This window comes from Pinus tabuliformis, chromosome 5_1 (assembly GCF_031772625.1).
Source record: "Pinus tabuliformis cultivar Carrire ecotype Pingquan chromosome 5_1, CPIR1, whole genome shotgun sequence".
Classification (NCBI taxonomy): domain Eukaryota; kingdom Viridiplantae; phylum Streptophyta; class Pinopsida; order Pinales; family Pinaceae; genus Pinus; species Pinus tabuliformis.
In genome coordinates this window covers 638,000,144-638,021,138 of record NC_142305.1, presented here as the reverse complement: position 1 = coordinate 638,021,138, position 20,995 = coordinate 638,000,144, and the positions used below count along the sequence as shown (strand labels likewise).

At 38.0% G+C, this 20,995-nt stretch overlaps 1 protein-coding gene and 1 long non-coding RNA gene across 6 annotated transcripts in view; both read right to left on the bottom strand.

Moving 5' to 3' along the window:
• Nucleotides 1-1,720: 1,720 nt before the first annotated feature.
• LOC149166583 (uncharacterized) overlaps nt 1,721-20,995 on the bottom strand; it is a 75,396-nt gene continuing 56,121 nt past the window's right edge. For 2 of the 3 annotated variants that reach the window (XR_016260885.1, XM_089432685.1), the window contains exons 15-19: nt 7,803-7,933; nt 7,427-7,495; nt 2,501-2,607; nt 2,133-2,215; nt 1,721-1,812 (exon numbers count right to left, since the gene is read on the bottom strand). Coding sequence is in view for 1 of the 3 variants with exons in the window: in XM_089432685.1 (XP_089288811.1) it covers nt 1,795-1,812; nt 2,133-2,215; nt 2,501-2,607; nt 7,427-7,437 (219 nt within the window). In the remaining 2 variants the exon portion in view is untranslated. The remainder of the gene's footprint in view (nt 1,813-2,132; nt 2,216-2,500; nt 2,608-7,426; nt 7,496-7,802; nt 7,934-20,995) is intronic. The other variant, XR_016260886.1, reaches the window with a different exon arrangement.
• On the bottom strand, nt 2,815-6,232 carry LOC149166584 (uncharacterized). Of its 3 annotated transcripts, XR_016260888.1 has the most exons (4): nt 6,019-6,232; nt 4,647-5,830; nt 3,738-4,464; nt 2,815-3,653 (listed from the first exon to the last, which is right to left on the bottom strand). It is a non-coding gene; the product is annotated as an uncharacterized LOC149166584 (long non-coding RNA). The 3 variants fall into 3 exon arrangements; XR_016260887.1 differs by having other exon boundaries at nt 2,815-4,464; XR_016260889.1 differs by having other exon boundaries at nt 2,815-4,464; nt 4,647-5,827.

Genomic DNA, 20,995 nt, shown 5'->3' with positions numbered 1-20,995 from the left:
AACATGTAATCACTTTCCACTTCAAAATAAATACATTGTAATCTATAATTTAGATAATGTATGTAGTTTTTTTTGTATAGTTTGATACAATTGTAACATGCAATCACTTTCCACTTCAAAATAATTATATTCATTCATATTACTCTACTGAAAGTTCTCAGAGAAATGTAAGATTTTAGCACTTGAGGCTACAACTATGTATAAATTTTAGAGAGACATATAAAATCATTTCAAAACACAGTTTATCATGTGGACTTTCCAATCCAAAGAAAAATCGTTCATTGATAATATCTAAAATTTTGATCACAATTCTATAAAAAAATATAAGATTACAAAACCAAAGGATAGTGTGATGTATAAATCAATCAGTTTAACATGTGAACTTTCCAATCCAAAGCAAAGGCATTCATTCATAATAGCCAAAATCTCCATCACAATTCTCAAAAATTAAAATTAAGGTAAAAACTAGACCTCAAAATACAATTTATCATGTGAAATTTGTGATATATTAAATCTCACTTTATCATGTGGAATTTGTGATATATTAAATCATAAAAAGAAGAGAACTACAATGCATTCAATTCATGACACAAAATTTCAATCACCTAAAAGTAGTGCCATACATAAATCAATAAATCAATTATATGATAATTTAATGCAAAAACTAAACCATTTCAAAATAAAATTTATCATAAACAATTTACAATATGTTTTATCCAAAAAGAAAGAATCACAATTTACAAGTCGCATCAATTAATTTATTTAATAACCATGTTAAAAATCATTAATTTACCAATCCATCAACCAATCTTAACATCTTAAAATTGAAAAATCATTTTAATTACACAAATCTGCATTTATCTACTAACTCATCCATTTAAAAAAAAATGGCAAAAACCTTGTATATATATATATACATAATATTCAAAATTTATCTACTAACTCATCCATTAAAAAAAAAATGGCAAAAACCTTGTATATATATATATACATAATATTCAAATTAAAAATACCTTGTATATATATATATACATAATATTCAAATTAAAAATGCATAAACACGTTGGTCCTACTAAAGTTGTATCTACAATGTTAATATTAAAATTAAAAATACTTAAACACATTGGTCCTACTAAAAAATCAGTTGTATGTACAATGTTAATATTCAAATTAAAAATACTTAAACACGTTGCTCCCATTATGAAATTATGATCACATATTCAGTCATTTCCGCATCCTATTTATGTGCATCCTATATTAAAAATACTTAAACACGTTGCTCCCATTATGAAATTATGATTACATATTCAGTCATTTTCACATGCTATTTTCGTGCATCCTATTGCAGAAATGTATATGGGTATAATGTTTTATTGCAAGAATATATGGGCATAGTAATATTTTCCTATGCTAGACCAACATATAATCAAAAAAACCACCTTTGTTTGCCAAAATAAAGATTGACATCCCTCTGTGTTTTGCTGTAGGTAATTTTGTTCTTTTCAACTTAATCACATTCCATACTTACATCTTTTGCACTCCATATTATCCATTGCTTAAGGGGATTCCAGTTCATCCCCAGATCAAAAATTTGACACCCAAAATTTATTGGGAAGCTAATTGTTGATAAAGCTTCCCTCTGTGCCGCTAGTTGATCTTGCAATAATTGGACTCTCTGTGCCGCTAGTCTTTTAACAGCCAGATTATCTCTGGTCACACATAGGAAATGACATGTGACCTTGCATTTACACATATCATGTGACAACTAAGATGGCTTCTTACGGTTCTACTTCTTCACAAGTAGCCTTTATCCTGCCAACCAATATAATAACTAACTTATTATAAAAAAGAATGTTGGTGCATATTGCAAATAATAAACTATAAGCATTATTCCTTGGTTTACAAGGAATTTCAAGTGGACTTTCAAACTTGTAGTCCCAGTCCGTTGCATTTTCTTCAACATCGATTTACACTTAATTTACAATTTATATTTTTCTTTTATCCTTGACTTCCTCTATAAAGGAAGCATAAACCTACCTGATGGCTTGTGAGAAACGCTGGCACTATTATACACATCAATTAACACTAGTTTGCCGAGATAGCATTAAAATGTCCACAAGGGCAAAACTCACGTTATTACAACCTTCGTTTCCGACCTTCATCGACTGCTGATCAGGTGGTGTCCTGAAAGTTCGCTCAGCATGTCCGTTTGGAGCTGGGAAGTCATAAAAACAAAGCACAAATTATTTGAGATAACTCGAAGAGGTCACTGAGAGCTCTATAGTTGACTCCGATTTCCTTTTCAGAAAGAACCTGTTAGACCACTCTGAATTTTAAGTGTTGAATGTCAAGCCAGGTTACCTTGAGAAAGATCTAAAAATTAATCTATTTGTTGAGAACCAGAAGCTGCTTTCTCATCTAAGCCATTTTAATTTTAAACATACATCTTTAGGAAATCACCAATTTTTTTGAACAAAATCCTTAGAAGAAAGATACTAACCATGGTGTGGGTCTTTCCAGATCCTGTTTGACCATACGCAACAATGCAGACATTGTAACCATCCATTACAGATCGGATCAATGGCTGTGTATCCATGTAAATTTCCTCTGTCATCTCATGGACAAAAACAAGTCATTGATTTTATGCAAATTTTGCCAGAAGACGTGGTCAAAAGACTCTTTAATCAGTACCTTTTTTTTTTTTCAAAAGAAAAAAGCAGGATGTAATTATATTAAGATGATATAATTGTTCAGATACAGTGGTCTCCGTGGAGACATAATACAGAAGGTTGTTCCCTTATAACAGAAAACAGAAAACCAGCTGCTGTTTCAACATCAGTCGAATGAGAGATGTATTTGCCGAATTGAAAACATATTAGGAGTAACACATATGAGCCGTAAGAGAGGCAAAAAGAGACAGCCTGATAAAAAGGAGGAGCTACGCCGAGGAGGGCATAAATCCTAAAATGGAAACCAAGATTGATTGCAGAGGCGTGATGGAGTTCTGGAAAATACGGTGATTCCGCCAAGTCCAGATGTGCCAGCATGTTAAAATGAAGAGTGCGCGCCAGGAGGGCCGTTGTGTGCTCCACCAAAGGAAGGCGTCCAGAACAGAAGGAAAGGAGCGATGCGTAAAACCATGAGAGAGAGAGAGCTCATACCAAATTGATGAGGAGACTGTACAGTCAAAAAACATATGGAAGTTTGATTCAGGATGAGCTGAGCAAAGAGAACACCTGCTCGGACCATGCCAACCTTTTCTCTGGAGAACCTCCCAGGTGAGGTTCTTGTTGGAGAAAAGGAGCCAAGAGAAGAGGATCGCCTTGAGGGGGCAGGGGGCTTTCATAGCTTGATAGGAAAGATGGGGAGAGGAGGCGGGAGGGTAGAAGAAATGAGGGAGTAGATATTTTTGACAGTGAGAGGAATGGAAGGTTTCGGAAAGGACCAGACCAGTTCGTCAATGGTGCCCGAAAGAGTGAAAGCTATGCGAGAGAAGCTGTTTATAGCAGATTGCCATAGGGGGTGGAGGGGAGGGGGAATGGTTGTGTAGCAGATGGCCCAAAAACCTTATTAAAATTGGATGTTCTCTGTACATCTTTGCCCATTTTGGGTTACAGATCGGATCAATGGCTGTGTATCCATGTAAATTTCCTCTGCCATTTCATGGACAAAAACAAGTTAGTAATTGCATGCAAATTATGTCATAAGACGAGGTCAACATACTCTTTAATCAGTACCTTGTGTAGCAGATGGCCCAAACACCATATTAAAATTGAATACCCTCTGTACATCTTTTCCCATTTTGGATGTATTGACAAGGAGGGATCTATCTTCCCCAATAAATTCCACTGCACTGTGGGCATCAGATTAACCCCCAAAATGGGGTCTGATTCTGAAGTATACCCTTATGATTCCTGAACCCCAAGAAAACAGTAAATATAATTAGAGATTACTGTAATTGCCATAATATAACGATGGCATCCATTCTGACAATAATTGCAGGGAGATGTCGGTGGCAGTATTTTGACGACACAACATTAAGATTTCGATCCCCTCGTCATATCTGATTATCACAGTCATAATAATCAAGCAGACACCCAGGGAGTGAAGGCCCCCCAATTTGGTGTTTATTCCCCCCGCAGGAAGCCATAAGATTTACTTGCTTACAAGATAGGAGATTCTTTTCTGATGCCTTACTTTTCCTTCATCAGAGCCAGGACGGAGGCGGCAGAGTCTATGGTTGTGGTTCCAGATTCAGATTCCTATCCAGTGCCTGTTTATCCTTTTACCCACCTTCCAACTGAGACCTTTATTGCTTCACTTGAATAAGATGACCTTTTCCACCCTGATAAACACCCTTAAATTGCAGGACAAACACCTTTGAGGTCTTGAAGGCTATTATAAAGAATCTTGTTTTCTTCCAGAACTCTGATATCCCCTAGCAGCATTAGAAATTCCTGTGACCTGGTTATCTCGAAAAATAATGTTTTAGAGAGAAAGAAGTCAGTGTCATTCCTACTAATAGCTTACTCGGATTGCAATACATAACAACAAAACAAATGTCTAGTTTACAAAGTTCGAACATTAAAGAAAATAATAATCCCCCATTCAACGTCGAGGCGTAGAAGTCTCTGGCTTTAACTTACCGAGCAATTCAAAATCCCTTCGCCACTCTAGCTGTAACACTTTTACATCTTCCCGTGCTCTAAGCAATGTCTCTTATGTCCTGAAAATCATATCCATTGTTTGATAAAATCACATCCATTGTTTAATAAAATAACCATTGTGAAATTTCTAAAAGATGGTAATCAATAATGAGACAGTGATGGATCACAAAATGATTAACATGTTTGCTTTAGTACAGCAAAAGCAGTATTCATTTGATTTAGTTTCATTATTCCAAACAGAATCTGAAAAAATTGTGATTTCTGACTGCATTTGCAAAAAAATTGTTGCTCCCTGATTGCATACTCTGTGACTGCACATGTAAGATATAACTCTTTAAAATGTTTCCTACTAGCCTACTCTAGGACAACAGGGACATGTTGGGATGAGGCTCACAAAGGATACTAGTAATCAGGCTTGAAGCTACGTTGGTTATCTCATCATCATGGAAATAGAGGCAATGCAAACATGGTAGGATAATCTTCCTAGATTATTAAAAAATTGCTCTACATATCACATATGCAGTTCTTCATCAAACAATAGTCCTTCATTATACTGAATCAAATGGCAACTGAAATTATTTCGTGTTGCAGTCCATTTTGTTGTACATTTCTGATTTGCCTCCACAGCATCAAAATTTTATTATTTTTAGTGGAGTTTAAAATATTGCTCACGTTGACTTCTTTTCTTTGTGCTTCCAAAGGCATTTGATGTTCCTGACTGGTATGCAAAGGTTTTGGATCTTGACTTTGCCAGTCACCACTTTTCTCTTAGGAGATAATTGTCTTGATCCTAGCTTTTCTGAATCTTCAAAGCAAATTAGAGTTAACATAGGATGAAAATTGCCATCAAACTGGAGAATAGAACTTCTCACTCTGATCTTAAACACAAACAAAGAGAGGACTGAGTGAAAATCACCACATCCCGATGGAATCTCTGTAGCATATGTATTTATGGTTGATTATTTTTTACTTCAGCCAATGTTTAAAGTCATTTGATAACAGATATTACTCATGAAACCTACGGTTATTGAGCAATGAGATAATTTGTATTTCATTTTGCATCAAGGACAAGGACAATTGATGCTCACCAGGGAAAATTTGTCTTGTCTATTCTCTGCAAAAATTCCAATGATAAGATTCATAAATGCTTGCATCAAGCCCTGCTGCACAGCAACAAAGAGTTAAAAGCATGAACTCTTGAGGAACTAGTGTTCAATATGCTTAAAGAAATATTTAATATCTAATATGTATGACTGAACAAGACTAGGGTTTTGAAGCATATGTCATTTGGAATGTTTTGTGCTTAATCAAGTAGGATTAGTGCAAAATAATAGGTATGATATTTGCATACCGGTGCAGCAGTTTGTATGGCTTCAACAAGGTTCTGATCAACATTTTCCTTGCCGTTTGTCATTTTTTCAGCAAACTGCTTTAATAAAGCTCGCATTACATCTTTCAACCAAAGCATGTGGTTAAGGATGTGTAAGTCAAAGAATTTTTAATTTTCAAGCATCAATAGTTTCTAGAACTTCGAAGCATGAAATCAACTCAATAACCACACATTAATTGAATGATGAAGGAAATTTCCTGTGTTTCGCGGAATCATGGGGGACCTCAAAGGGCTTGTATATTTCCAAGAACCATTTCCTCCACACTGTTTCCATTTATAATAAGCCTTCAGCGCCAATATAAAGTCAACAATCTTTGTTGTAGAACCCAACGGCAAGCTTTCCTGAAGAAACAATAAGATTCACAAGACGTTAAAATTAAAGATTCAAATGTAAGCATCCATACGAATAATAACGTGATTGGCATATTCACCTACTCTTAATACTATCAATTCACCTGCTTCCTCTGCTTTCAGTGAAGCCAAACGAGCATCACAGATGCTCTTAGCTTGTGATCTACTACCTTCTTCTATGCTAGAAACCTGTAAATCCATGGCAGTCCTGAGCATATTGTCTGCAAATGCCAAGTGCCTTCTCTGACTAAACGAATTTCTGGGAGGATATGTAGAAGTGCTTGGAACCAGTGGCGGAGGGACCTGCTTATGCCTCCACTAAATCCATTGAGGGTCAGCTGAAGGTGTGTCTCTTTATCATCTGAAATTTCACGCACTGCCTCAATGGCCTGCTCCCACCTTACTGCTGGAACTTAAGAGATCGATTTTGGTTGATTTCGATAGTCTTGACAGAGAAAATCAATAATGAACTGGAAAGAACCAATCGTGCCAAGTCTGAACTCCAAGCACTAATTTGCAGCAGTAGTGTGCACAATGTTGCAGCTGCTTGTTTGCACATATTGTAAGCGGTAGTGGGCACGATGCTGCACCTGCTTGTGTGCATAAGCCGGCCCTTAATGGAGGCGACCTGTTCTTGGCGGTGATGCCCTCCAACATGGGCTGAAACTCCGCTATTGCAAACCACCAACTATTATCTGTGCTGGTACAGATGTCAAATTGTCATTGGAAGGAGAGTGGCGACAATAGGCATCTCTGATTAGTTGGATCTGCCCAACCAAAAGCCCGCAGAAAAATGTGTTCTAGGCAGTGATTGCCTCCAACATGGGCCGAAACTCCACTATGCCCAACCACCAACTTTTATGTGCGCTGGTACAGATGTCAGATTGTCATTGGAAGGAGGGCAACAAAAATAGGCGTCTCTGATTGGCTAGATCTGCCCAGCCAAAGCCCGCATAGAAACACCTATTGGCATAATAGGCACAATAAAAATAAACAAGTAGGATAGCATAGCACAAACCTTGGTATCATGGATAAATATTTGAAATGTACAAAGCTTAGCAACCAAAATAAGAGTCACAAATGCTTGCTGCCACACAAAATTGAAGAAAACATCAATAATTCATTTCTATTTTCAAAAACAATTGCAACAAATGACAATATTCATTTATATTTTTGAAGTCTTTAGAGTTTAGACAACTAGAGAGCACATATATTGTTCCAAAAGCTTAAATGTCGACCTGAATTTCTAATAGTTTTAGAGAAGCTTCAGATCTTTATTCTCATGTTTCTGTAGCCCCACAACTTCCAAAAGTCTAACTTGTGAGCCTTTGAAACCTAATGGAAAAATATATAACATAGTGAATAGTGTCTTTACAGTTCCATAGTTTACCCACCAGTGTGCCTTATTTTCATCCTCATATTTCTCTTCACATGATTTCTTCTCTTCTATGTTCAATGCTTTCCACTTAGTTTTCAAAATGACTCCCATATCCTTGAAAATGGTATTTGGATTCTCATATTTCACCTATTGGCATAATAACAAAATGAATTGGAGCATATAATTAAAATGAGCATTCGTAAAAGAACATGTAAAGAATTCATATAATAGAACATAATGAATTGGAGCAAATAATTAAAATAAGCATTCTTAAAAAAACATGTGAAGCATTCATATAATAAAAGTCAAAGTCTTTCTTATATGACAATAATCCCATATGCAAAAGCAAATCAGAAGGGCATCAAATATTTTGTTTGGTTTACAATAGACTAAAGTAGTGTATGACATTGTGGAAATGTGCATTTTTTTCTATGTGCATGTGAAGATAACATGGAGCACTGAAGTTCATAAGGAATCTAGAAAACCTTCAGGGCACCACTCACAAAACTTTTGGGTTAATCCCCTGTATAATAAAAACAATTAGCATTTGGTTTCCTTCAAGATCAACCTTTGTTTGCTCCAAAGAGCCACCCAAGTCCATTGTCCTTGGGGAAAAAAACATATGTTGAAGTAGGTTTCTTTGGCCTGTTTGAAGCCTTCTTTATAGGAGTCTATAAAGCATTTATCCTGATGGAAAGGAAATTGTTTCAAGTAAACTTTTGGGTTAATTCCCATTACAATAAAATCAATTAGCATTTGGTTTCCTTCAAGATTGACCTTTGTTTGCTCGTAAGACCCACATGTATCCATTACCCTTAGGGGAACGCAATAAATGTTGAAGGTGGTTTATTTTGCCTGTTTGGAGCCTTCCTTATAGGAGTCTATAAAGCATTTACCCTGATGGAAATGAAATTGTTTCAATAAGATACAGCATCAAGCATCATCAATAGCAAGATGGTTCTCCTTATCGCTTCGCCTTAATCTTGTTGAAAAACAAATTATCAAGTGTAAGGGATTGCTATGTGGAAATTATGCTTCAACAACAAAATAGGAAATTAGAGGCAATGAGCGGACTTGAAATTATCGACAAAACAAGGGATCCAATGGTAAATGAGTGCTTATATGATAATGAAGATATTTATCTGAATAAAGCTTTTTGAATGCCTTTATATTTTAGATGTGAGAAACTTGTCATATTACCAATGCAAAAGCAATGGCTCATGACAGAATACTTAACTGAAAAAGTCAGAATATTACAAATACAAAAACAATGCATGCAAGCAAGAAATTGAGTAGTCGATGGTTGGGGCTTGAATTCCTCACTTCCGGGATTGTTGTGGTAGCATGGGCCTTATTCCTCTCTTCCGGGATTGTTGTGGTAGCATGGGCCTTATTCCTCTCTTCCGAGATTGGTGTGGTAGTAGGATTTCCCTAAATAGTGCACAACATTATAATAAGTTTACAAGAAGTTGAGGGCGGGGGTGCGAAGAATATTAGAGAAAACAAAAAAAAATTGAGCCAAGGATGTTGGGTGTTGGGGGGAATATTAGTGAAAACAAAAAATTGTGGGCCAAGGATGTTGATGGGCTCTGATGTTTTTTGGATTAGTATGTTAAATGGATCAATGCACTCGTGACAATGGTTTTCCTCTCTATGCATGGTTTCCCTATTTAATTGGAATCATATTATAATTATATGTGAAGGGATACCAAGTTCAAACATAGTTCAGGTGCTAGCTAGGAAAATAGAAGAATATGCAAGTAGGGTGTGCCTAGCAGTACAACTTGATAACATCATACATGGGAATTGGTAAATCAAGTTCACAAGAACTAGAAGAAAACTTTTCCATAGCTATTTCTCCAAGGGATTAAGACATGAGTTGCAATTTTTTATATCATCCAAAAGATATGAATGTGGTCAAATAAGGGATTAAGACATGAGTTGCAATTTTTTATATCATCCAAAAGATATGAATGTGGTAAAATAAGCACAGGAAGCAAACCTAGCAAAAGGCAAAAGGTATGATGTTGATCCACATCATTACATGTATGACTAGTTGTGGCAATTAGCATCCATAGCCACCATATCCATCTACCAATAACCTCTAGTCCTCCCCCTTTTTGCCTTTTTGCCTAGGTTACTGATAAATGGATCCATGTCATTACATGCATGACTAGTTGTGGCAAGTAGTATCCATAGTCGCCCTATCCATCTACCAGTAACCTCTAGTCCTCCCCCTTGGATTCCTCTTGTTCTGAAATCTCCTTCCTCTCTTCACATCCTGCCCCTTCCCTCCCTTTTGTCTATCGTTAACATTTGTCTCAGTCTAGGGTTTGGGAATCTCTATTAAGCTAAGTCACAGGACACATCCCTCAGGGTCTCGTGTCTCGTATTTCACGTGTCGGACACAAAACGTGCCCTAAAACGTGTCGAAAACGATTTTCTTCGTGTCCTCCAAACGAGACACGTGTTTTGGATGTGGCGAAAACGTGCCCTAACGTTTTTTGCTCTTAGGCCACGTGTCCCATGAAAAATGACATTTAAAAACTGCAACATGGTTTATTTTTGGGTTTTTTTGTCATTGTTCATCGTTGAAGTCAATTTTGCTCGTTGTCGAAATCAAATTTGTTGTGCAGTGTGAGGAATTCCATCAAATTCGAGCGCAATGCTTACAACTTCACATTGAGAGCACAATTCACAACTTCACATCAACCTGGACTTGGAAATGCAGGAGACGAGCGTTCATGTGCTTCGCTGAGAGTTTGGAGCACTTAAATTTCCTGTAAGTTGTGTTATAGCCTATGGAACTTAACTTAATTATACACTAGTGACCACATTTTATGGCCAATGACCATGTATAGATCGTGTGTTGAAATAAAAATCCTAGCTCCCCGTCATGTGTTCATTGCTCACTACACCTTCGAGGTCTAAAGGGAGGGAAAGCTCGATTAACGCTTTGGTCAATAGTGAAGTTTGAACACATAAAAATTTATAATTCATAAACTACCTTATGTGAACTTTGAACATGAACGAACACGTTTGAAGTTAATAACATAAGTTATAACATGAACATTGAACTGTGATAAACTAACTAGTAAATAGTATATACTAAATACTTAATAGATATCATCATGATTCATATCTATATGGATCAAGCACTATATTTCAATATTTTTTTAAATATATATATATAATGTGTCCCTCGTGTCCTGTTTCCAGGGTCATTGTGTCTTGTGTCAAATACTCGAATTTAAGTGTCCTCGTGTCATGTGACTTAGCTATTAAGTGATATAACTTTTTTGACTCTCTTTCAAGCAATGGCTTCGGTAAACGCAATTGCAGTTACAAAGAAAAAATCTTAACTCAATTGTTGCTTCAACAATAACCACCACCTTAACAATAGCACTCTTGTTTGTTTTTTTTCAATTGAATCTTCAATTATGCTTCTTCTCGTAGTAGCTAGATGTTGTTCCCTCACCCTAAGCATGTGTAGTCACCAGAGCTACTGTTGTAGATGTGCATGTCTCAGTGGAAGCTAGAGCATACCTAGGTTGAACCGGATGTTGGGAAATTAGGGAATTGTAATGAATGCTTCCACCAGGATAGTGTTAGCTTTTGGTAGCATCGGAAGTGCTCTAGCCTTGAAAATTGGTGAAGAGGCTAAGGCAGATGAGTTCTAAAGAACCCATAAACCGTTTGGTGAAATTCCACCCGAATTGTATTTTATTAAAATAATTAACATTTTTAATGGGGTTCCTAAGTCTAAACTTAAGAAAATTAAAATATTAATGGGTATATATCAAAATATGGGTGAGAATGATCTAGAAGGCGAATCAAGTCATGTTTTAATCTTAGCCGTTGATTAGAGACTTAATCTCGGTCGTTGAAGTCTCAACGAGAAAAGTATAAAGAGACTTGGGGTTCATTTGGAAATACACACATAGAGATTCAGGAAATCGATTTTTTGAGGTGAGAAGTTCTCAAGAGGGAAATCGATTGGGGAGATCTTGCAGCTGAGGGGCAGAGAGAATCCGAGTGAAGGACTTTCTGGAAAATACAGAACAGAGAGGCAAGGAGAGCTTGCAGAGAGGCAGCGCAGTAGGCAGGAGAGCTGACGCAGAATCCAAAACTGTCGGAACAGCCGAAACTGTCGGGAACTGTCGGGACAACTGAGAGAGTTGATGCAGAGGCAACGCAGTAGCCGGGAGAGCTGACGCAGAGGCAGCGAAGTAGCCGGGAGAGCTAACGCAGAGGTAGCGCAGTAGCCAAGAGAGATGACACAGAAAAGCTGCCTGTCACGTAGAATCAAGAATTGCCAGAACTACCAGAATTGTCGGAATTGTCGGGCACTGTCGGGAACGGCCGGAACAGCCAGGAGAGCTAACGCAAAGGGCAGAGAAGGTGATGCAGGGCTGACGCAGAGCCAACGCAGAAATAGTTGGGGTTTAGCCAGTCTTGTGCCAAATCAATCGAAATTCTACCAAGTGAAGTGAGGTAAAACTCACTCAAATTTTCCGCCAATATTTTCTCTGTAAAGGATTGCTAGATGAGCATCCTAGAGTTGTATTCAGATATTTCTCCTGCATAATAATAAAACCCTCAGAGCTGTTGCACCGGTTTTCCCGCATTGGGTTTTCCCGGGGACTATTGTGTCCAAAAATAAGTGTGTCCTATCTATCTTGTTCTTTGCTCTGTTTTCTGTTTCATGAGATCAACTATTTAATTAGTGTAGGCTGCAGAAGTAATTTGCTTCAGTATTCAGAAGAATAACTTGATGAATGTAATTTAAAAATCAAGTAGGTGAAGTAGATTCAGATTTGCTGCAGCAAGGGTTCCTTCAGAGTGTAAGAATTTTCACAAATAGTAGGTGGAACGAGAAGGAATGTTAAGTCTAGTGCCTTTTCCTCCGCTAATGGCTTATGATATGCCTTAGACGCCTAGGATGACACTAGAACTTACTCACAGTTCAGTAGATAGTCTATTTGTGAGGTGGTGGAGGAATGTCATATGAGTGTGCTACCAAGTATAATAAATTGTTAGAGAATTGACACACCTACAATTGTTAGATAATTGTATTGTGGAGTTTCGGTTGTAGCAAACTCTGCAATTTGAACAAGAGTGCAATGTCTCACCTACAACATGGAATACATTGAATTGCAAAGCATTGATTGCAGGGAGCTCTGCAATCTCATAATTATTTAATATAAAAAGCCTACATAGTGACCAATACAAAAAACAAATTTTTAAATGATTAATTATTCTTGACAATTAAGTAAAATAAATCCCAATCTTATAATTATTTAATATAAAAAGCTTACAGAGTGACCAATACAAAAAATAGTTTTTTAAATGATTAATTATTCTTGACAAGTAAAATAAAAATAAAGCCATACTCAAGATTGAAGTCAAATCATGTAAGAATGAAACTCATGAAAAAGGATATTTTAAATTTCAAAAATATAAAAATGAATTCGTTTTTTCTAAATAAATAAAATAAATATTAAAATTTGATAAAACTCATAATAAATCTGATGAAACTGAATATACATTCAAAGGATTTTGACTACTACGCAAAAACTATAATCCCTGGCTAGAGGGAGGGGCTAAAAATGTCTATAATTAATGTAACACCCCTAGTTCCAACACCGAATGAGTAATGTAATAACCATGCATAAAATGCATTCGTTGGTGAGCCTGAGACTCGTGAGGCTGGTATGCCTCTGTGTTTATGTACATGTTAGGTCAATGGACCAAGTTACGAATATGATTAAGGCCGGTGTGCCTATGTAATGGGTTTGAGGACCGTGATTATTACGTTGGTGAGCCGAAAGTTGCTTTTGGGGCGATACACCCATGTGTATGTGTGTCTATGTGTTGGGACTGGTTTGCCGGCATGATTACGGTTTTATATGCTATGAAGCTAAGAGGCCTAGTGTGGTAAATATGTTTAATTTATGAATATTAATAAACACATAATGGTTGTAGGTGAACCTAGATAAAGGAGTATTGGGGGCCCATGACTCCACAGCATGAGAAAGGTCTAGATGAAAAGGTAATATTTTAGTATCATAATAAAATATTATAATATTATATAAAGGAGAAATATGTTTATAAAAGGGGGGAAATGGTTACCTAGTCATCCATTCAGGAGGATTATTCAATAATTCAGGGCTATGTACCAGTCGATGAAACTGGTGTGGGTTTTGGAACTGACTAGGGATTTTTTGTTGGTGAATCATGTGCTTGGACTCAAGGACCGACTAGAGTTCGGGTGATCAAGTGTTGATCCTTGGAAAGCGAGCACCACAAAGGGACTAACGGGTTTTGGAGAAGGGTGTGCCACTTGGGTTCTGGAACTAACTGGAAGCCAAATCATTTATGGCCTGGAAGGGTGCCTGGAAGGCCTAGAAGCAAGACGAGCTCTTGGAGCCCTGTGCTGAACAATTCATGACTCGCCAAGAGCCCTAGAAGGTAGGCATCATAGAGGGACTAGCAGGTCCCAGAGAAGGGTGTGCCACTTGGGGGCAGATTCGGGGAAGCAAAGCGCAGTGGTTGGAGTCGCCATTGTTGCATTGGTGCCTTGGCCATGGATATGCTATTATTATTGGTATTGTTTCCTATGGAGTTGGAGCCCCAACTCGGGGTGACCTGCAGTTGAGAGTTTATGAACCATAAGGTCTTTGGTTGGGAGGAACATCACAGGTCTGCAACCAACAGCAACATTCACAGATAAGTATTTGAGAACTGGTTTTATGTTTATTTCGCTGCATTTACATATGGTTCTATAATCTTTTGGTTAATTATGCTCAATTTCTGTATTGTGGTTAAATTATGCTTATTTTTTTTGTTATGCTTGGGAACAATGAAATATGTTAAAAGGTAAAATTTTGAGGTGTGTTTGAGTGGCATCGCCCAAGGGTGGTTGGAGACATTACAATTAAACATCATAAACTAATATTCTCCAAATTGTACAAAGAGAACTTAATTTGTTTTATTTAATATCAAAATTTATTTACAGCCAAGTTCATTATGAACAATTGATTTCCCTGCTTGAAAATTTTGAAAATTTTCACGCGTGCAAGCAGGCAAATAAATGTGGTCACTCTGCCTCAAACCAACACAATCACGCGAGGGGGCATCTTAACGACAATAAATATGGCCACTCTTCCTCAAGCCAACACAATCATGCAAGGGGGAGGACCATGCACCCTCATGATACGTGGGTTATGGATCTTAGCCCCAAAGAGAAGGATCAAAAATAGGTTATTTCCCCTCCACCAATATTAATGGCTAGAAGTCACATTACTAAGTGAAGTGGCAAAATAGAAGAATCATAGCAAGTGCATGTGGATAAGGTGTTGAGAATGGAGATAAAGAAATGGATTCAATATTCTTATGTATTTGTTGTTTTTGTTGCATGCTTTTATCTCCCTTTTGTCTGGTAAAAAATCAAGTTCCTTTTAGTTGTTGTATTCTTAGGTTATTTTGCGAGTATTGCTTAGATATACCAATGTTAATGCCTAGGGTAATGACAACATTATAAAGCAGCAAAGCTAGGACAAGTGGCCACCGGAAGTGGTCACACCTATCATGAGTATAGGAGAGCAAACATGTGTGGGACCTCCACCTCAAACCAACATGACAAAGTAGGGTGAAGAACCATGCAACTTCATGGTCTGAAAATGATGGATCTTAACCCCAAGAGAAGGCTTAGAAATTGTTTCACCCTATACAAAAGTCACATTATCGTGTGAATTGGCAAGATGGAAGAATCATAGGAAGTGTCAGGTAAATAAGGTGTTGATAATGAAGAGAAAGCCATGGCTTCGATCTTCTAATGCATTTGTTTCTTTTAAGGCTCGCTTTCATCACCCTTTTGTCTTGTTAGAGACCCTATTTGGTTTTAGCTAATCTATGTTCCTAGGTTTTCTGAGGCTTGGTCTCAAGACAAGTTAGTGTGTGGCCTTAAGGCCCAACAAAAGTTGATTTAGGAATGGAAAAAACGTATGTAAGATGAAGTATGTGTAGAAAAACCACGAAAATTCTAATCTACTTGAATGAAAAAATTTAAAACTAACTTGTAGCCTAAGACACGAAATTTTCTCTACTTAATTTGCAACGGAATAGGAATAGAAATAACACAGTGACAATATCAAAAACACAATTTTTCTAGAGAATCGAACTGGGAAAACGCTCTACTTGTTTGAGAATTTTATCGATAGAAGAATGAACAATATAACTCTTACAATACAATATTGTCTCCGCAGAAAACACGATCGTTCTCCCTACCTAAATAGGCTTGAAACACCTGCAAGTAGCCTGATCATGCCCCCCTATTTCTATGTGCATAGGCTACTCCTATTATTTAGGGAATTCTCCCTAAATATTCGCGCAAATCCCAAGGGATATTCCTCCTCAAATCTGCGCACAAGCTTCTCTTGCACACTCTTCCTCTCACAAGCTCGCATACACAAACCTATGCTCTATATTTCTTTGTCTCACCAACTTGTGCTCACAAAAAAATGATCACAATTGTGCCTTTCTATCTACTTATGAATAATAAGAATTAGTTAATTCTGGCAAGTTCTATTTTTGGAACCCAAATTAGTGATTGATGAGTTAGCTAACTCGTGCAACTCGTCCTATCTCAATTTAGAACTAGAGGCTCATTTGTCTTTTCCCAATAATAACTCGCACTAGAAGACAAGTTGAGCCTTCCACTCCTGCATATCAATCAAACTGCTTCATGAATTGTCCTAATTTATAGGAACTCGCCTAATTTTTAGGAACTCATCCTAACTTTTAGGAACTCGTGCATGTTAAGGAGATATGCTTCTTGGTCTCTTTGACTAAGGCACAAGTCAAAGAAGGACCTTTCTCGCTACTATTTTCAACACTCCCTCTTAGCGAGGAAGGTGTTTCTGGAAAAACCTCGTCCACCTGGATCTTTGCCCAATTCTTCCACATTCTCCGCTGCTACAGTTGCTCCCTCTAAACTAGAAAACTTCCCTGCATTCTTCTACGGAACCTGATTTGAAGACATATTCTTTCTCACCAAGTTCTGCAAGTCCATCACTTTAGTCATAAGTGACATGTACCCTGTGTACCTATGTGGTTGCTTCCTCTGGCTAGAAGTGATACTAGAAGATTCAACTTATTTTGATCTCTCTTAGCTAAATCCTCTACCCACTTGACTCGAACTCTCCCTATATTGGCAGTCTTTGACTGAGTGGTTGCATCCACTTGCCCCAGGTTATGCTTCTCGTCATCCTGCTGGTCAACGCAACAACCAACTAGCTTAGACTCAAACTGAGATATTGGTTGAGGCTCAATCTTGAGAGCTTTATCCTTCTCTCACTCAACCACCACTTCTCTACTTTGAGCTCTCTTTGCCTTGTTGCTCAAGGTTGCATCTGTCTCTACCTGCAACTTGTTGAGATTCTTCACCCTAAAACCTATATGCTTCTTACATCCAAAAGCTAAGTGTTGGAGGTACGCCTTATCTCTGTTGAAGATGATATCATTTCCCTTGTTTTCAAGGGTAGCTACCAAAACAAGATTTTGCCTCAATCCTGGAACATAGAGAGCATCTTTGAGATGAAGAGGATTACTTGACTCCCTGTCATAATTGATCTCCCTTCTATGGTTCCTCTTCAAATCTCTTTTGGTATGCAGTCACTCCAAAACCTTTCCCAATTTGGAAAGTTCTCTCTCCCACTAACAACATCCTGGAACCCTTTCCAAGACTTGTGAAGTCCAAGTAAGGAAAAACTCGCAAGGTTATGATCAGATACAACCACTGCCACACCACCCAATTCATCTTGTACCTTAGTGAACCTTGACAAATATGTGATGATGGGCTCATCCTTGCTCATCCGGATACTCAACTTCTCCTTACGAGCAAGCTTCCTAGTATCACTAGTACTTTGATACAATTTTAGGATGCAATCAAACATCTCATATGTTGTCTTCTTCTCATGGATATGAGGTACTATATGATCTCTGACCCCTTCTAGAATAATCCTCCTTGCCTTGATATCATTCTTATCATGTTGGACCAACTGCTAGGGATCTTGAGGTGGCGCTATTGCCTGCTTGATGAAATCTCCCACCCCATTATCTTCCAGAACTATCACGATCCTCCCTTTCCATGGAATGAAGTTCGATGCTCCCTCTAAACAGTGATCTGCTCACAATCCTTAGTACACCATTCTGCATACTTAGAGATCTCTCCAACACATGCCCACTAACAATCTTGTAGTCCTTCACATGAGGTTGTACTCTAAGTCACAGGGTTCGGCGAACCTGAAGCTTCAGGTTCGAAATTCGCCGAACCCGAAATTTTTTTTTCAAATTCGTTCAGGTTCGCCGAACCTGAAAGGCGAACCTCAAGGCGAACCTGATCGAACCCGAACCTGAACGAACTTCTTCGAACCTGACGAATTCGAACCTGAAAAAAAACGAACTTGAAATCGAACCTGAAAAAATTGCCGCGAATTTCAAGGGTTTTTTAGGTTCGCTGGTTTTTTTTCACCGGTTTTAGTTGCCTGTTTATGAATTCGCGGTTTTATTCATGCCTTCCCGCCAAGAATTTCTTTAAAAGCCATGGTGTTGGAGGCATTTGGCACAAGCTGTCCAGTGTCGAGTGGTTTCATTTGTCGTTGCTGAGTGACTGTGATTCTGTAACTGTGATTCTGAGCGATTGTGAATTTCTTGAGTGTGGTGAGTAGTGACTGGTCTTGCTGCGAGCCTGCGGCCTGCCGGATCGTGAGTCGTGAGTGGCGACGTTGTTTTGCTGCAGCCTGCGGCCTGCCGGATCGTGAGTTGCTGCCCCAGTGCCACTGCCCATTACCGACCGGCGACAGGTATGTACACACTGCGCTCAAAACTTACGCTTACGGGAGCCAATCTTCAGAATTTCGGGTCTGTGACTCTGTTCTTAACGTATAAATGTTAACAGTTATACAATGAAACGTTGCGGTTGGGGTCTGTTCTTAACGTAATTTTATACAGTGAAAGGCTGCAGTTGGAACTTGGGGCCCCCGCTTTTCTACTGTAGTCTGTGACCATTGTCACTTCTTGTCGGCCCGCGGGATTAACCTTGTTGTGCTTCACATTTAGGCTTTAACGCCGAACGGTGCTCACTGCTGGGTGCTTGGGGTCTAAGTCACGACTCACAGGGTTCGGGCCGTCCGCTACCAGATTTGTCGAACAGCGAGAGCATGAATATTAATACTTTACAGTATTAATATTCATGCTCTCGCTGTTCGTCAGATCTGGTAGCGTTGTTTTGTTATCCATGATTCCGCTGTCCGTCCGACGTCGTCCGATGTTATCTTAATGCGTTGAGTTGCACAGTGCACTACCCTGATCTCTCTTTTCTCGTTTCCTATTTCCCTGACTGTTATTTGTTTTTTGTCCTACTGTGTTTCTTCTGTCAGTGTTGAGCTGTGAGTAAGTTGACTGTACAAGGACTTTGGAACCGTAGATTGCCAGTAGAGATTTAAACATTGATTCATGAGGTGTCATGTACGAGGGGCCGTACTTTTGTATTTCAATAAATATGCAGTTTATCACTTTCTGGATTGCTGGTTGCATTTGATAAAAAGCTGAAAGTGCAAATAGCTCTGAATGAAGCTTCGATTAGTCCATGGAAACGTTTACAGATATGTAAGCTGATCTGAAATATGTAGCTGTGAATGAAATGTGCAGAGGCTTTGCACAAAGTTGTTACATTATACGAATCATTTAACTCAATTTAGATGAAATGAATATTGATTTCAAATATTAGATATTTGTGAGATGGTTTAATATTTAAATATTTGGTTGAATGGACACATTCAATTGTTGGTTGTGAAATATCAAATGTCTATTAAATAAGAGCACAGGGCCTTTGGTTGCATCTGTATGTAATGAAAGCAGAGGTATAAAATGTAGGATCTCTGCATGGGCCTTTGGTTGTATCTGTAAAATTGGAACTAGTAAAGCCTTATGATAAACTGAGATCACAAATTTTCAATAGAGATTCCTCAACTTCAGGTTCCATTGTATGCTCTTCATCAAGTGTTGTCCCTATGTTTTCCATCTCATTATCAGATCCATCTCTTGGCATAGAAATATTGCCGAACTTAAAGTCTTGATTGTCTTATTTTTCCCTAGCTTCCAACTCATCCTCAACAAGGTATTGTGACAAAGCAAACAATCCTTCCTCTGAACCAAGAATATATTCTTATGAGATCTGTACATTTATTATTTCTGCCCTCTTCACATTTTTAAAGAACAGTAACACATGTTTGCCTTCAACAGTTTTGACATTGAGGAATGTTGCCATCTCATCATTCAACCTGTCACCGCTATCACTATCTTCCCTCAAAGCATGTGAAAGAGTGCGTATCCCTTCCATTGGGATCTTAGAATTCTCACTCTTAGGTTCAGAAATATAATCTGATATACGAAATATTTCCTACCCTTCATGAGATTCCTTTTGTAAATCCTCTTCCTCACTGTCTTGGACCCAGTTAAGAGATGGTGGGAGGGCAGCATTATCAAAAGTATAAGGGTTGGCTTTCTTCTTACTTCCCTGTTGTTGTTTTAGATTGATGCCCTTTGAATCACATATAAGTCAGTGCCAAAAACAGTCGCATCCATGATCTTTGCGAGAACTATAGAATTCATGCACAGATTCTTAAATTTTTTTACATCACCCTCCTGAGAACAAGACATATCAATTCTTTGAGCATTGACATTTGCATTTCTTCTCATTTTAAGTAATTGGTTTTGCTATCAATCGACAACATGAGAAAGGGCACAAAGTGTCAAGTTTTGGAATGAGAGTTGGATAAGTTTTTTGAGCCAAGGCCAATGCCTCTACAATTTCAAACGTGTGCCTTTGGAACCTTCCAAAAATAATTTATAGATCAGCACCACTTATATATTATTTGATATTAGTATTGCACTGGGAGTGGGTGCTGATAGATCAATATAATCCTGGTTTAGAAATACCCAAGTAAACAACTGTCCTGAATCTCCACCTTGTAATTAATGACAGAGCACTGGTTTTCCAGATCTATCCTTTACAGTCAAGCACTGGTTTCTAACTTTCTGGTCACCGACTCACCACTGTTTATAGATTCTGCATTTCATTACTCCAAGCCAAACTTTTCATAACAATACAGAATGAAATCAGGTAGTTGTTTTCTTTTTTCCTTT